Source organism: Medicago sativa, chromosome 8 (assembly GCF_051527215.1).
Source record: "Medicago sativa cultivar Bolivia chromosome 8, Bolivia_mono, whole genome shotgun sequence".
Taxonomy (NCBI): Eukaryota; Viridiplantae; Streptophyta; class Magnoliopsida; order Fabales; family Fabaceae; genus Medicago; species Medicago sativa.
In genome coordinates this window covers 80,736,030-80,753,517 of record NC_140756.1, presented here as the reverse complement: position 1 = coordinate 80,753,517, position 17,488 = coordinate 80,736,030, and the positions used below count along the sequence as shown (strand labels likewise).

At 34.6% G+C, this 17,488-nt stretch overlaps 1 protein-coding gene across 1 annotated transcript; it reads right to left on the bottom strand.

Annotated features, from left to right (window-relative positions):
* Positions 1–11,327: 11,327 nt before the first annotated feature.
* LOC146902113 (uncharacterized) lies at positions 11,328–12,591 on the bottom strand. Its single transcript, XM_085737108.1, has 2 exons — positions 12,068–12,591; positions 11,328–11,570 (listed from the first exon to the last, which is right to left on the bottom strand). The coding sequence occupies exons 1-2, from the start codon at positions 12,589–12,591 to the stop codon at positions 11,567–11,569; spliced, it is 528 nt and encodes a 175-aa protein (XP_085593234.1). The 3' UTR covers positions 11,328–11,566.
* Positions 12,592–17,488: the final 4,897 nt, after the last annotated feature.

Sequence of the window (17,488 nt, the reverse complement as noted above, 5' to 3'; positions counted from 1 at the left end):
AAAAATCCTGAAATAAAATTCGGTAACATTCGTTACCTCTTGCATGATTAATATTTAACAAATTAAAATCTAATGGATTATACGAGATATCATATACTCAGTCTATAGCGGTATTTATTAATGGACACTTGAACTATAACCCTCACTTGAACCATAAAAAAAAATAAAAAAAAAACTTGCGTGGAAACCATACAAAATATTACACACAAAGTTCTCTCCATTCCTGCAACTCTATTAGCTTTGATAATTCCAACATATTTGAGTTTATAATGAACATTTGTTTAAGGATTCAAACAAATTTCGATGTTCAATCATCTATTTCTTGCAATTTTTCTTTATTGTTGGTTTTTCCATCCATTATACGTTTAAGCACATATATAGGACACAATTAACTAAAACTTTCATAAATATTTTGATAAAGATTTATAATGTTTGTGCAATATTCATTAATTTGCTTATTTTTTCTTTGGAACAATTTTTTTACAAGATACGTTATTCAACCCGTGCGAAGCAGACTTTGTAAGTTATGTGGTTGTGCTTTACTCCTTTATAACAAAGACTGGTTTTTTACTTTTTAACGAGAATAAAAAAAAATTATAGTCTTAATCTCATATACCTGAATGAGAATGTTTTATAAATTGATTTTTTTTTCATTGTTGATGTTTTAAAATTATAATTATATACGGGAAAAGTCATCACGGATACAAATTTCATAATAGTTATTATGCATGAGACAACTTTTTTTTTTATAATATTATAAATGAAACAACTTATCATTCATTCAAATTTAAATTAATTGTTATACACAAGGCAAATTGTCATTGCTAAAAAGTTTTTTTTCCAAGTCTTCATCTCCCTTATTATTGCTTAAACTCGCATATATTAGACAAGTTATCGTTGATACAAATTTTAAAATCACTATTAAACACGACCCAAGTAGCCTCTAATACAAAATTTAATATAGTTATTAATTTAATATACACGGGACAAGTTGTCACTAATACAAAGTTCAAAATAAATATTGTATACGAGAAAAGTTGTTTCTGAAAATATTTTTAAAATAATTATTAAAAAAAGACAAGTTGTCACTGATATAAATTTTAAAATAATCATTAATTTATTAAACACTGGACAAGTTGTCAATGATAATTTTTTTGAAATAATTATTATACATGGAGACAAGTTATTCTTGATAAAAAATTGAAAAAATACTTTTATGCACGGGCCAAGTTGTCGTTGATTCAAAATAATTATCATACACCAAATGATTTTTCGTTGCTAAAAATCTAATTTTTTTTATTAAACACAGGACAAATTGTTGTTGATACAATGTTTAAAATAATATTATACACGGGACAAGTTTTATTTGATAAAAATTTAAAAATAATTATAAAATATGAGATAAATTGTCGCTGGTATAAATTTTAAAATAACTATTATGCACAGGAAGAGTTGGCGCTAGAGAAAAAACAGACAATAATTATTAAACACGGGATACGTTATCGCTAATTAAAATTAAAAACATATATTATACACGGGAGGAGTTGTCACAATAATAAGTTAAAAATAATTATTAAACATGAGTCAAGTAGCCGTTGATACAAATTTTAAAATTATGTTAAAGTTGTTAAGGACTGAGAAAGTGTGTTTGGTCCCTTTTGTTGGTATTTATTGTAGTTGTTTGATTTCCTAAAGACATCTCATGAATTTGCTTCTATTATGATGCTCTCGTGTTATATATATTCCTGTGTAGATGACAGCTCAAGATCAACCTCATGAATACCTTATATTCCCTGTGGGTGATACTATCCTTTTAAATTATTATTATTTTTGTGAAAGTAGAACCACATTAATATTGTAAATTCACAATTTTTTATTCACTACAAGGTATTGTCATGCTGCCAATCTCCTTTGGTAATGACTTTAACGATGAAATTGATGACTATGCTATACTAATGGATAATAACCACAATTCTTTTGAAATCAAAGTCGATAGAATGACTGGATGCATAGTCCTAACAACAGGTTGTGGTGCCCTGCGTGATTTTTACAACATAAGCACTGGAGTATGAATAACTTTGGTCTACATGGGACTCGGAAAATTTTGCATTAAAAAAATCAAATCAGAGACGAGGAAGAAGATGTTTTTTCCTGTTTATGATCCTCCGATGAGATTTGAGATTGACATAAATGTAAATCATGGTGCTTTATTTTACGGTCTTCGTGAATCAGTTCGTCAACTTTCATATCGACATAACTCGAATAATTTCTACATCTACTATGAAAAGTTACTACATCATGTCGATATCAACTCGGGATTTCGGGTAAGAGATTATATTGACATTAGAATATGCTTAGCTAATAATTTGATTTCTTCATATTAAAGATGTTGGAACCCTCTATGTTCCGCGAACAATGTTTGGAAAAGAAGAACGTTGATTTAACATTGATAGATGACAATGGCAGTAAATGAAAGTGTAGAGTAGTTGTTGGAACTTTAACTCAGAGTAACTGAAGGATAGGTGACAAGTGAAAAACAAACATTTATGCACGCAACATTAAGCACGGATCATACATGATCATAGGTGCACCGATGCCTGGAATTGTTAACACTGCATTCTTTAGCATTAAACATCTATGAATCCTTATAAGTCAAAACTTTAGGATTTTACTTTAGCATCAAACTTCTACGTTTATGTATATTTGTTTTTCAAATTCTGATAAATGAACAATTTGAAAGTAACTGCCATATTCTTATATGCCTGTAATATCTATGTTTGGGATCAGTTTGCTTTTAAGCATATTAAGGAATCTATGTTTGCATGTAATAATCTATTCCTCTAGAACAAAAAATTTCGAAAAAAAGGTAATTCAACCCGTGCGTGTTTACGTTGGATTTTCGTAAACAACCGCTGGTTTACAAATGGTAACTTGCAAGATCAACCAGTAAATCTTAGGACATATTGTGTTTGTTCTTGTTGTTAGAAATTCTGTGTCTCTGGTGTCGAAAATATAAGAAATATGATAAAAACAATCGAATTCAATCCACTTGAACTCAATCGAACTTAATAAAGTAAAGTGCAAGAACACTTAAAGAAAAAAAGGTAAATTGTATTGATTAAACAAAAGTTGGTACACAGATTCATACATTACAACTTGTGACTCGTTTCTCGCTTCCATACGGATACTTTGAGTGTAAGTTTGTATGATGGAATTGTGACCCGTTTTTCCTATGAAAAACTACTATTTATACTAAGTCTAGAAATAACTACACTTCTTTGAAATTCAAACTACAACTGCCACAAGTCGACAGTTTTGCTTATTTGAAAACAAACTTAAAATACAAACTGACTTAAAGAATAACTGTTGATAACCACCTTCGAAAACTGCTCTGTCGAAGTCTTCTACCATCTTCGAACCTAAATTTGCTTTCAATACAACACTCTGTTCGAATCTTCTTTAAATCTAGGTCAACTATACTTTGACCACATTTATTACAGCTAGTAAAATATATTGGCTAACAAATTGCCCCCCAGAAACGCCATTTTCGATTTCATCGAAGAAGAAAAAGACGTTTTTGAAAAAAATAACTAACATTCTCCATCGAAATGAATGATGTCAGTATTTAATTCAAAACTAATTCAAATTTCCTTTAAATACTGACCCCACAATCTTAGTTAGTGGGCCACGTTCTCTAATATTGGAAAAGACGCCATTTTTAATGGTAAAACTGTCAAAATAAGATCTTGACATGTGTCATGATCAAAGGTCCATATAGAAACAAACTCACCTTTACTCTTCTCACTTTTCACCATTTCATTTTCACTTTCACTGTTCCTCTTCTCCGCCAAAATTCTCTCAAAGAAAAAACTTCGAATTTTCTGCAACTCCTATCTTTAAACACGAAATCTTCACTATTCATCAACTTCTCACAAAAACATTGAAACAATGACAAACGCAGCAGGAACTTCTCATGTGAATCGCGAAGAACCCATTGATTTCACTGAAGAAATTGCCAATGCTGCTCCTGCTTTTGTGAACGAACCAGAGATCAATGAAGCTGAAAAAGCTATCTGGAAAACCCAGGTAATCATCCCTTGTACTGATACTCCACATGCATTCTTAGGCCCCATTTCTCTAGAACCTGAAACTCCAGAAATTAACTCTCTTTTTCCATGTATTGAAACTCAACCTCCTTTAATTTTCACAAAAGGTCCTTTTGACCTAAGTTTTGTAAAATCCAAAATTAGGACTGAACCAAAACCTTCTCCAGAATACATTGCTTGGTTAGACAAAGTTCAAAAACAAAAGGGACAATTCTGGAAGGAGAAAGGGATTTTTGATCTCATCCAAATATCTCGATATGGTCCAAAATACCATAATGAATTGATATTTGCTGCTTTACATTTTTGGAACCCATCGAACAACAGCCTTCACTTGAAATGTGGAATGCTCACTCCTACCCTTTTAGATGTGGCCGGCCTTACTAGCTTAAAACCAACTGGATACACCTTTAATCCAGATGTTACCACCTCTCAATACTCAGTAAATTTCGATAGCCCTGCCTATGGTTTGTTTATAGCTAACAACCATGATACCAAATGTGCTGAAGTATCTGCAGATGAACATGTAGCTTTCTTGACCTACTGGTTATTTATGCATGTTTTTTGCTCAAGGTCAGTACAAGTCCCTAAGAAATTCATGTGTCTAGCTAATCAGTTACATGAAGGAACAGATATCTGTTTAAGCAAACTGATTCTAGGTTCTTTGTATGAAACCCTTAACCATACAACTAATAATCTTAGAGATTATCCCCGAACTGGTGGGAATTTAGTTGTATCAGGACCCATATGGTTGTTCCAACTATGGCTTTTAGCCATTTTTGGATCAAAACTTGCTTCGATCCTACCTTCCTCTTACACATCAGCATACTCAGAAAGGACCACTGAAGGTATAGGCTTATCTATGTTTCACCCTGATGGGAACAAATCTTCACAACAACTTTTTGAGAATGCTTACAAAACCTTGCTTGATTGTCCCATTTTCACCCCTATAATGGCACCATTTACCACTAGGAAATATGGACCTAACTGGTTCAAAGAGGATTTTCCCACTACTTCGAAAACAGCCAACAAAACAGAAATCAATGCTATATGGGAAGCTTATTTGACCCCTACCTATCTATCTAGCAGACTTACACCTGGTAGCCCTTATGGAGTATATGGTTACCAACTTAACCATGTAGCTAGACAGTTTGGTATGGTTCAATCGAAACCTAGCTCTTTGTTCAAAAGTATAAGTGAATGGAAAATTCCTCTGATCGAACCTGTGTGGAAATCCATAATTCAAGCCAAGAGAACAACTGTGTTCGAGCCTACATATTTCTCAACATCATTTGCATGCTCTGAAACATTCTTTCGATGGTGGCGAAATTATTACATACGCCAATCCAATCGAGGGAATCCTGATGAATTGCTGCCTCAACTGACCAGTACTTTTCACACTTTGCAGAACAAAGACAAGAAGACTAGAGGTACGCACATTAAAGAAATTCAGCAATTTCAAAGATATTATCAAACAGCATATAACCCTTTACATCCAAGGAGGACAGTATATTATGCTGCTCAGACCTTGAGAGACAAAATTCGAGAAAAAATTCCAGAAACAATTTTTCCCCCTGGAACACCCAATAAATATCTTTATGTTTTAGAAAAGAAAATGAGACTAGCAAAATTTCCATCTTGTAATCTTGCTTTGGCCTTTAGGCCACCATACCCAAAATGGTTACTTTATAATTTCAAAATCCCACAGAATAATTTAGTAACCTATGCTAAATGCAATTTATATCAATATAGTGGTGAACTTGGCTATGAATTATCCCAAGTTCGAATCGAAACTCCCAGTATCATGGGTATGATTTTTTCCTTTACTAAAATATATTAATACTATTTTTAGAAAAAATAGTACTTATCTGTATAATCACATATTTCAGCTTTGCCTTTAACTCCAGGAGAAACAAAGCTCGATGATGCCAGCACCCAGAACACCTCAAAAAGCAAGTCTGACAAGAAGAAAAAGAAAGCTTCCCAAACTAAAGAAGTTGAATCGAAGAAATCTGAGGCTGCATCGAAGGAACCTCCTAAATCAAAGGAACCCAAAGTGAAAACAACTTCATCGAAAAGACCTTCTAGATCGAAGAACAAAAAAGAACAAGCAACTGTCGATCTCTCTGATGATGATGACGAGGTGGAGATAACTAAAGAACAGATCGAAGCTTCCAAAGTAACACTTCCCAAAGTCAATACTGAAGGAAGAAGGAAAAGAAAACAAGAACAAATATCACTTGTCCAAGAAAAGGAAGTCGAAGTGGAAGCTTTTGAAGGTTCTCCCACCATCTCACCATCTAAACCATTCAAACGTCTTCGAAAGAATTCTCACTCTAGTGCTCATTCACATGTTGGTGATAATGGTTCGAAGGTATTTTATCAAAACCATATTTTATACGAAATATTTCTAAGTGCCTTGTTTTAAGCATTTATCTTATTCTTTTTAGGGTATCGAACAAGAACAAGCTAATCCATCACAACATGGGCAAGACCTTCCTTCTTCGAAGACCACTTCACCAATTGCTGAAGACAAAGAAGATGAGCATGATGATGCTAGCAGTCCAGAAGGTCTTAAAGTGAATCTTTCTCAACAACAACAAACAGAAACACCCACTGATGACTTGGTAAATGATGAATCACTCAACAATGATCAATCTTATTCTGCACCCACCCTTGGAGATAATGTATCAAACTTTGCTACTGGAGATACAAAAATCACTACTCGACAAGATGCTCCTGGTGATGCAGAGATGATTGCTCAACAAGATACTCCTATGATCGATCTGGAAGAAATCGATCGATTGGCCAAAGATGATCCTTTCAACGCTTTTGCCTTGATAGCTAAGAGTAATACTCTTTTCTCAACTAGCACTGGCCAAACTTCTGATTCATCCAAGGGAAATCCCTCTGAGACTTCAAAGAACAACCTGCTAGCAGAATTTCAAAAGAAGATCATCGAAGCCAACTTGCTAGAGTTGATTGAAAAGGATGCTGGAGCTCTTGCTGAAATCAGGAGTTTATTTGAAAAGCTTGGTGCTCTCCCAACTGGTTCGAAATTTCGAAACCTGTTTAACTATCTTGAACCAATGTTGGAGAGTGCTAATCAAAACTTCCAGAAGAGGAAAACTGATCAAGCTCAAATGGAAGAGAAGAAAGCGTATCATGATCAAATTGTGATCGAACTGTCATTCTTCCAAGAAAAATTTAAAACTCTTCAGCAAGAAAGAAACAATGCGAAGCAGCAAGTGGTTGACATCGATGCCAAGATTAAAGAGCTGGAAGCTCAGAAAGCTGAAATTTTGGCTAAGGATGAAGCCAGAAATCAAGAAGCCAATGAAGCTGTTAACAAATTCAAGCTCTCCAAGGAACTAGAGTCTACCATTGCTCAACTTGCAAGTGACAACCATGCTCTCGATACTCAACTGGCTGAATACAAGAGCCAAATCGAGAAACTCATCTCATCATTTGAGATTTAGTTCTGTTTCTATTTTATTCTCTAAGACTTTTATTTTATTTCAGCCTTATCGAATATCTTGGTCTGTAATGTCTTTATAACAATTCTATGGACCATTTTTTGTTTCGAATGACAATTTCTTTTCAATCATCGAAATTCCTTTCTTATTTTCTTATATCGAATTCAAATTTTATTTAAATCCAAATAAGATTGGAACAATTTCCAAGACATTTTAATGATGAGGAAACAAAAAAGTAACTTTTTTGTTTAACCCAACAAGTTAAACTTGTCTAGGAAGTTGAAAAGAAATAAAACAAATAAATAACCTTTTAACACAGATTAATCCTTTTAAAAGAAAACCTTTAAAACTTCCCTCAGATTACAAAGTTAAGTAACCATTGGCCATCAGAATAACTGTTCCCACGTGTCATCATCTTCAAAGCAAGAAGAACCGTCTGATTGAACCACTTCTTTCAACTTCCCTCCCCTATAAATATGATTTTCCTTTTATAAAAATCACTCTTTTCTTTGTTTCGTCTTCGTCTGAAAAATCCTTCTTACTCAAAGCTTTCTTTCCCAAATCATCATGACCACCATTGATAATCTGAGTGATGATCTTTTAGTCAAGATTGCTGCAAAGATTGCTGCTCAAAGCAGGAAAGATCTTTTCGCCTTTCGCCATACCAGTAGCAGGCATTGGCGTGTCAGTGAGGATTCTGAAGTTTCTAGGGCTTTTGGAAATGATGTCCTCTACTTCCTCTACGACCCCAATGAATGGTACAACAATGCTATGGTGGCTCATTCTAAGTTTGCTATTAAACTTAGACTCTGGAATCATGGCAACGCCATGTTCTGTATTCTTCGAAGCACTCAACACATGTTGGATGCTAATCCAAACATTGAAGAAATGAAACGCCTCCTCACTACTGCTATCAACGCCACTGGCTCTCTGAGTGCAAGGTACTACCGTCTTCTCATCAATGCACTCTCCATGCCTATGCCAGAAAACATCCTCGAAGACTTCGAAGATCTTGCATGGACACATCGATTGGCAGAATTTCGAAGCGACATTTTGGGAGGGACTTCAACTTATCGATTTTGCTGTCCTTGGTGGAATAGGCCCATGCCTATTTGGCTTACTAGGCGTCGTTTTTGCAACAACTACCACAACTGTGCAGGAGATGGGAGAATTGGAGGCTGGTATGCACTTCTACCTGGGCCAGATCATGAATACTACTTGGTCAATGCTTGCTTCAGGTGTCGTCTCGATACGGAAATTCGCTGGTTTCTCGATCGTTTTGGGATTGTAACTGAATGGTGAAAACCATCTTTAAATGCTTTTTAGTCTTTAAGTATTTTATGTTTTCTTTTGTAATGGTTTTTCCATTTTAAGCATTTCGATGTAACCTGCCCATCAGTTGGCATTTTTAAATTAATGCCAAGTTTTTATTTCGAATCAAATTACTCTTGTGTAATTTTAATTTCTTGTAACATCGGTTTATATTTTTTCAAATATTTACCGTTTATGCGTAGAATTCTCTGATCTTCTTGTAGTTCTTCGATCTCATACGCATTATTCGAAAAAACTCTTAGAATTTTCCATGGTCCTTCCCAACTAGGAGACCATTTTCCTAAACATCGATCCTTTTTAGCCATAGGCAAGATAACTTTCCAAACTAAGTCCCCTTGCAGGAATAATTTCGATTTAACTCTTTTGTTATAGGCTTTTGCTATTCTTTCTTTTTGCTTTGTAAGCACTTCTAAAGCCATTAATCTTTCTTCATCAATATCTACTAATTCATCCAACATCATATCCAAATATTGATTTGTTGGAATTTTGATTTGTCTTTGAATTCGAGTAGATTGAAGTAAGATTTCTGTTGGCAATACAGCATCATGGCCAAATGTTAATCGAAAAGGAGTAGTATTTATAGATTCTTTAGGAGAAGTTCGAACTGCCCATAAAGCTTCATAAAGAAACTCATGCCATTCTTTGGGTTTTTTCTTTTGGCTAGCTTTTCTTTTGATTATAGTAATCAAATTCTTATTTGCTGCTTCTACCTGACCATTTGCCTGAGCATAATATGGTGTTGAAGTCAACAATTTATATCCTATTTCTTCAGCAAATTTTACCATCTTTCGACCAGTAAATACAGATCCTTGATCTGTAGTAATAGTTTCTGGTATGCCAAATCTATAAATAATAAATTTTTGAATGAAGTTTATAACTTCATCTTGAGTAACATCTTTTAGTGGAACAGCTTCTATCCATTTAGTGAAATAATCTATTCCAACCAAAATATATTTGTAGCCTTTGGATGACTTAGGTTTGATTTCCCCAATTACATCTAAAGCCCATCCTCTGAATGGCCAAGGTTTCACTATTGAATGTAATTCACTAGCTGGTACTTTTTGAATTCCAGCATGTTCTTGACATTCTTTACAACCTTTAGCAAAATTTATGCAATCTTTTAACATGGTTGGCCAATAAACACCTTGTCGAAACAAAAGCCATTTTATTTTATGGCCTGCTTGATGTGTACCACAAGCACCACTATGAGTATTCGATACAGCCAAATATGCTTCTGCTTCACTAAGGCATTTAAGTAAAACTCCTTCTGGAGTCTTTTTAAATAATTCATTGCCTATTATCACATAACTCAAGGCTCTATATTTGACTTTTCTACAAGTTGTGCCATCTGGATTTTCCAAAAAATTGACTATGGGTTTTCGCCAATCATTATCATCCAAATTGTTAATGACCAAAATTTCAGAAAATTTTGCACTCTGAAGGTATCCTTGAGATGCTTCCATGCCCCCAAGTTTTGGTCTTAACAATTTGTTAGGCACAATGTCTATCGAATTACGCTTTGTTTTAATTTCAATAACCTCTTGCTCTTGTTCCTTCGAAAGTTTGTATCCAGAAGCTAATTGAGCTAAATCATTAGCTTCTTGATTTTCTGCTCTAGGAACATGTTGAACTTCAATTTGAACAAAATGTTTAAGTAATGCATTAACTATAGTGTAATACATTATCAAAGTTTCTTTGAGGCATTTATATTCTTTTGTTATTTGCTTTATTACTAATTCAGAATCACCTCTAATAATTAAACATTTTGCCCCCAGTTCGAGCAAAATCTCTAAACCATTTATTAAGGCTTCATATTCTGCCTCATTATTCGAACAATATTGGCTAATTCGAAATTTATATTTGGTTACTTCATTTGTTGGTGAAACAATAACTATACCTATTCCAGAACCATTTTTATGACTAGACCCGTCGAAATACAATGTCCATGGAAATGTTTCGATGCCCCCAGTCACAGGTTCTTCAATGGAATGATCAGCAATAAAATCAGCCACTATTTGGCCTTTCACAGTTTTCAAAGATTGATAAGTTAAAGAATATTCTGTGAGTGCCAAAGCCCATTTACCAACTCTACTATGCAGAATAGGTTTAGATAACATGTGCTTAATAATATCGAAATGGGAATAAACATAAACATCAGAAGGTCTTATATAATGCTTAAGTTTCACACATGAGAAATACAAACAAAGACATAATTTTTCACTAGGATGATATCTTGTTTCAACATCACTTAAAACTCTACTAAGATAATAAATGGCTCCTTCTACACCATTTTCATCCTCTTGTGCTAACATACTCCCTATAGTTCTTTCAGATGATGCTATATATAACTTCATCTTTTTGTCTTTCAACAAAGGTGAAAGAATATGAGGATTAGATAAATATGACTTTATGTCTTCAAATGCCTTTTGGTGTTCAGGCTCCCATCTAAAAATTTCCTCTTTCTTTAATCGAAGTAATGACGAGAATGCTTGTGCTCTGCCACTTAGATTAGATATAAATCTTCTGAGGAAATTTATTTTGCCTAATAAAGACTGCAACTCTTTTTTAGTAGAGGGTGCTTTAGCCTCCATTATAGCTTTAGTCTTATTTTGATTGATTTCGATGCCTTTTTTATGGACAACAAATCCTAAAAAATCACCTGCACAAACACCAAACGCACATTTTAATGGATTCATTTTTAATCCATATTGTCTCATCCTTTCGAATGATAAACGTAAATGTTCTAAGTGTTTGTTTTCAAAAGATGATTTCACAACAATATCATCAATGTAAATTTGCATAAAATCTTCAATTAAATCATGAAACATTGAATTCATTGCTCTTTGATATGTAGCACCAGCATTTTTAAGACCAAATGGCATTACTATCCACTCATAACATCCTAATGCCCCTGGGCATCGAAATGCTGTTTTAGAAACATCTTCTTCAGCAATAAATATTTGATTATAACCTGAATAACCATCAAGCATACTCAAATATTCGAAACCTGCTGCAGAATCTACCAACATTTCTGCTACTGGCATAGGATATTCATCTTTAGGAGTGGCGAGATTTAAATCTCTAAAATCAATACAAACTCTTATACTTCCATTTTTCTTTTTAACAGGAACTACATTAGCTAACCAATCAACATACCTTGCAGGTCTGATGAAGCCACATTTGAGGAGTCTTTCGATCTCTTCTTTTATTTTTGGTAGAATCTCTGGTGCAAACCTTCTTGGAATTTGCTTCACTGGTTTCTTGTCTGTCCTGATTGGCAATTGCAACTCTACAACCTTTCTACTCAAACCAGGCATTTCATGATAATCCCAAGCAAAGCAATCCTTGTAATTTTTCAAAAGCGCCACAATTCGATCTCTGAAGCTCTTAGGAATCTTTGAACTTATGTATGTTGGTCTTTTTACAGAACCATCTCCTATATCCACTTCTTCAAGAGGATCTTGGGCCTTCATTTTTATTGTAGATTCCATTGGATCTTCTTCAAAACCCAAAGGTTCATCATCGTAAATACAGTCTAATTTTTGATCATCAACGAGGTCATCAGAATTATTTTCTACTGAAGCATCGAAGACCTCTTCTTCTTTGGCTGTTTCAGCCAAATCGAAGTTTTTCTCGGCTACATAAGCCGTAATCTTTTCCCATATGTTGGGCTCAACCATTGATCAATTATTGATATCCCACCCAGTTGGTGAGATTCCATTTGCTGAATATCCTTGGTCATCAGTAACCCTCTTGTACGAAGTACTTCTTGTCTTCAGCAAATCTGTTTCCTTTACAGGTATCTTCTCATGGCAATCTTCATTGTTCACCACTACGAAGTCATCGTCGAATGCAGTTTTCCAACGAAAACCCCATTCTGGTGCAAGTTTTACAAAGAATTTTTCTTCTTTAGTCATAGAACTTGATGCATCATTTTCCATGAATGGTGCAATATATTGAAGCTGTTTGTCAAAGTTCTTTTTGTTGATATCTTGATTATCAACTTCAGCTTTGAAATAATAACTCTGATCAGCCTCAATATTCTCTACCAAACCATCTTTCCTCCAAATCACAATCCTTTGATGCATTGTAGAAGGAACTGCACCTACAGCATGGATCCATTCCCTCCCTAATAATGCATTGAAATTGGCTTTAGAAGGAACTACCAAAAACACAGTTGCTCTGGTTATGCTTCCTACTACCAATTCTAGTTCGATAGCACCAAGAGATTGTCCAGTAGATCCCTCATAATTAGTGAGCACTACATTATGTGGTTTCAAATCACATTCATAAATACCAAGTTTCCTTAGAAAAGATTGTGGTAGGAGATTAACAGTAGCACCACCATCTACTAACACTTTGTTAATTCCAACACCATTTAATTTAGCTTGAATAAACAAAGGCTTTAAATGAAGCTTCATGCTATCATCAGGTTTTTCGAACACTGCATGTTGATCTTCGATGCAGCCATTGTTCATAACATAATAACACAGAGGCCTATGACGAGCCATTTCCTCAGTGAAATCACATTCATCATCATGATTGGCCTTCGAAGATACATCATATGCATATTCAATTAGTAGTACAGAAACCACACATATAATGTCAAGACTTGATTCAGAATCTGAAAAAGTAGAAGTTAGAATATCATCATCCCCTTTGGGGATGTTTAAAGCAGAAGATAATGGAGGGAAAATTCTTTCAGTAGCTGGTTTTTTAACCATTTCGAAAACTATTGGTTGTTTTCCCTTACTTTTGTCATCATTAGTGACATCTTTCAAAACTCCTTCCTTTTTCTGGCGTTGAAAACGGCGCCATTGAGTTCTAGTCATAGGATTCTTACCTTTATAGTTATTTTTGTAAGCATACTTGTTAGGATTAGAACTCTCTGGTTGGTCTGGAACTTTGACAGCTCTTTTTACCCATTTTGTTGGTGGTGCTGGAGGCGCAGAATGACCAGTTTTCTTGCCCCCAGAGAAAACCCAAGTATCAATAGGAGACTTCGATGAAGGAACGAACGTCTTCTTATGGTTCTTCACTTGATACTTCTCTGAAGTTTTCATCTTGTAAGGAACACCTCTTTTGTTAAAGCCAAATTTAGAACGGTTCTCGAACCACCCTCCTTTACGTTTTGTTTGAGGTTGATATCCTTCAACTGATTTCGCAGCTTCTTTATCGAACACTGCACTGCATCGAGGACAAAGCATAGCATTGGTGTTAGATATTTTACATCGGTTTAAAAAATCAACCAAATCTTCTTCAGCCGTTGGATATGCTTTCTCCATTTCCTTGGCCAATTGATCTTCAGTAACCACTGGCTCTTCAATTTGATGGTCCTCAGTAACCATTTCTGCATCAATATTCTCTGAAATTTCCACCATATTGATAGAAATACCAGCAAACATGGATTCTGCCACATTGGCAGAAACATCAGCAAACATGGACTCTGCCTTTTTCATAGGATCTCCATCCACTTGCTGTTTTGATTTCTCTCCAAATTTCAGCCTCCCTTCATCAAGAGCTTTTTGTACAGAATCCCTGAAACGAGTACATCGAGATAGGTTATGACCTAAAAAACCATGGAATTTACAAAATCCTCTTTTCTTCCTTTGTTCCAAAGGAGGCAACTTCATATTAGGTGGCACTAATATTATGCCATCATTAACTAAAAGATCAAAAATTTCTTCACTTTTAGTAATATCAAAAGTATAAGTTTTAGAAGGATATTTGTCACTCTTGGGATCTTCAGGATTTTTTCCATTGGATGGCCTCAACATTTTACAAGCATATGGAGGTCCATCTTTTAATTCTGCTAGGTTTATATCATTGTCTTCAACGATATCTAAACCCCAATCGAATTCGGGTTCACTATCTCCTGTTTCTATATAGGCAATTTTTTCCTTTTTAGGAAATTTGTTATGAGTTCTAGTTTTTTCAGCTTTAAGTCTTTCAACTTGTCGAACTCTGTCTGCCAATTGGGCCATGTCTCTTAAGTACTGGGTATCTAATTTCTTTCGAACAGAATAATCGAGGCCACCAGCAGCCATTTCGACCAATTCATATTCTGGAACAGAAGTAAAACATCTAGCCTTAAGGAGACGAAACCTATTGAGATAATCATCGATTGACTCATGACTTTTACGTCGAACACTGGCCAATTCTTTCAAACTAATCTTAGATTGACCCATGTAAAATTGTTCATGAAAGGCTTTTCCTAATTGGTTCCAACTATAAATTGAATGAGGAGGTAAAGTTGTAAACCAAGTAAAAGCATTTTTTGTCAAAGAACTTGGGAAATATTTCATTCTCAAATTTTCATTTTCTGCAATATTTCCTGCTTCCATGAGAAACCTAGCAATGTGTTCGACAGTAGATTCATTAGTTTCTCCAGCAAATTTGGTAAACTTTGGAATTTTCCAATTTCTAGGCAATTCAGCGTCTAAAACATACTCAGACAAAGGAGACACAAAATTTGGTCTATGTAAACCCATATTAAAACCATTTTGGGCTAACAAAGCCTCGACAATACCCGCTATATTATTCTGACCATCGAAATTGTTTCGACGGGCTTGTAAAACCACTTGATCGGCATCTTGGTTTCTATTAACCAAAATGGGTTGTCTTTCAGGTTCTGCCTGAACTTGTGGTTGTACTACTTGTGGTTGGACATCATTTTCATGATTTCGAACCACTGGTTCATCAGCAATTATTTCAATTGCCCTCAAATTTCGATTTTGAGGCAATTGGGTATTTTGGATTGGTGGAGCGCCAAAGAAATTAGCAATTCTTTCCATTTGATCAGACAACCTTTGATAACTAGTGTTGGTGTCTCGAATTAAAGGATTTATGACAGTACCAATTTGTTGGGTCATCATATTAACCATATCATGATTAGTTTCTTCCATAGTTTGCCTAATGGCAGCCATAGAAGCATTGGTTAAATTTTGTTGGGGACTTCTATATGTGATAGATACCCCAGGACCAAAAAGTTGTGGTAATGAAACATTTAAATTTTCTGAAAACATATTACCACTAGTTTGTAAGCCTTGCATCAATGATGATGGCATACCATATGGCATTGATCTATGATCCCAAACTCCTTGAATAGAAGTATTATTTGGATAATCATAGGAAGTTTGGGTAACCATCAAAGGCATGGCTTGAGAAATTACTGTGGCCATCGAAGGCATGGCCTGAGACGATATTTGAGTGGCTGTATTGAAGTAAAATAATATCACAAGAAAGGGGGGGTTTGAATTGTGATCTAATAAAAATTACCAAATAAAAATTCTCAAGTGTATACTTGGATTAGGTTAGTGCGTTAGTTAATAAACAATAATATTGTGAGGTGTGTGATATTGTTTAAAGTAAAAGAGATAGAGAAAGAGAAAATCACACACGAGAAGTTATCCTGGTTCACCCAATGTGGGTTAGTCCAGTCCCCACAATACTTGTGAGATTATCCACTAGGTAGTTGAGTTATAACTTAACCTCAACTCCTTCTTTTCTTTTAGATCACTTCCTTGATCTATACAATTTCTTTCTTTTCACCCCTTTGGGCTTTTCACTAGTTTCACTCACTAGATTTTTACAAACAAGAAAATCACTAGACACTTTTAGTGATTTTCCTAAATATCTTTGCTTTTGATATACAAATGTTTTTGCCTTTGTAAAGAACTCAAGAAGAAAGAGTTGCTGCTGGATTTTGCTATTGCTCACAATGAAAGAGTCTTTGAAGTGTTCTTGATGCTTTGAAAATCAAGTATGTTGTATTTGCTTAGATGACTCAATGATGTTCCTCTTTGTAAGCCCTTGTATTTATAGATGGAGAGAGTCCCTTGCTGCAGTAATAAAAACACGCTCCTGAGGGTAAAAGAGGAAGAGAAAAGTTTGCCAACTCACTTAAGTGAGAAACTCTTGTGAAAAATGTTTTGCTGAAGTTCTGGTTCATTCTGAGAACGTTCTCACAAATTTGCTTGGACAGCTTGCAACAAAGTGAATAGTACTCTGCAGAAATATGTTTGTTAGTTGGCCCACAAGCTTTCTTTTGTTTTGCTGTAACCACTTCTCACGCCTTGGAGGTAAAGAAACAAGTACAAGGAGATTTGACATTAACCCATACTTTAGCTTGATGTGTTGTCTCTTTCTTATTGGCTTGGAACTTCATTCTTGATGTGTTGTCTAATTCTCATGGGTTCCATTTTGTTTTATCATAGGATCTATATTTATTTATTTTCTCTTCATTCCCTTGAAGGTATATTATATTAAATATGCTCCTTTTGTAGCATAGAACTTTTTGTTCTTTTTGTTCCTTCTTTCCACAAAGATCCTTGACACATAAATTCTTCTTAAATACCAAAATCTTCTTATTTGTCTTTGCTTGGGCTGACTTTGGCGTGGCATAGTAAGAGAGTTGTGATGAGCTTTGTTCTGAGAATGTTCTTGAAAATATTTGCTTGTTTTGCAACCTATCTTTTAAATCACTCAAGAACACATGTTAAATAACAAATAATCTCAGAATTCATTTAATATAATTTAAATGTTTTGTTATCATTAAAACAATTTAAAAAGGGATTT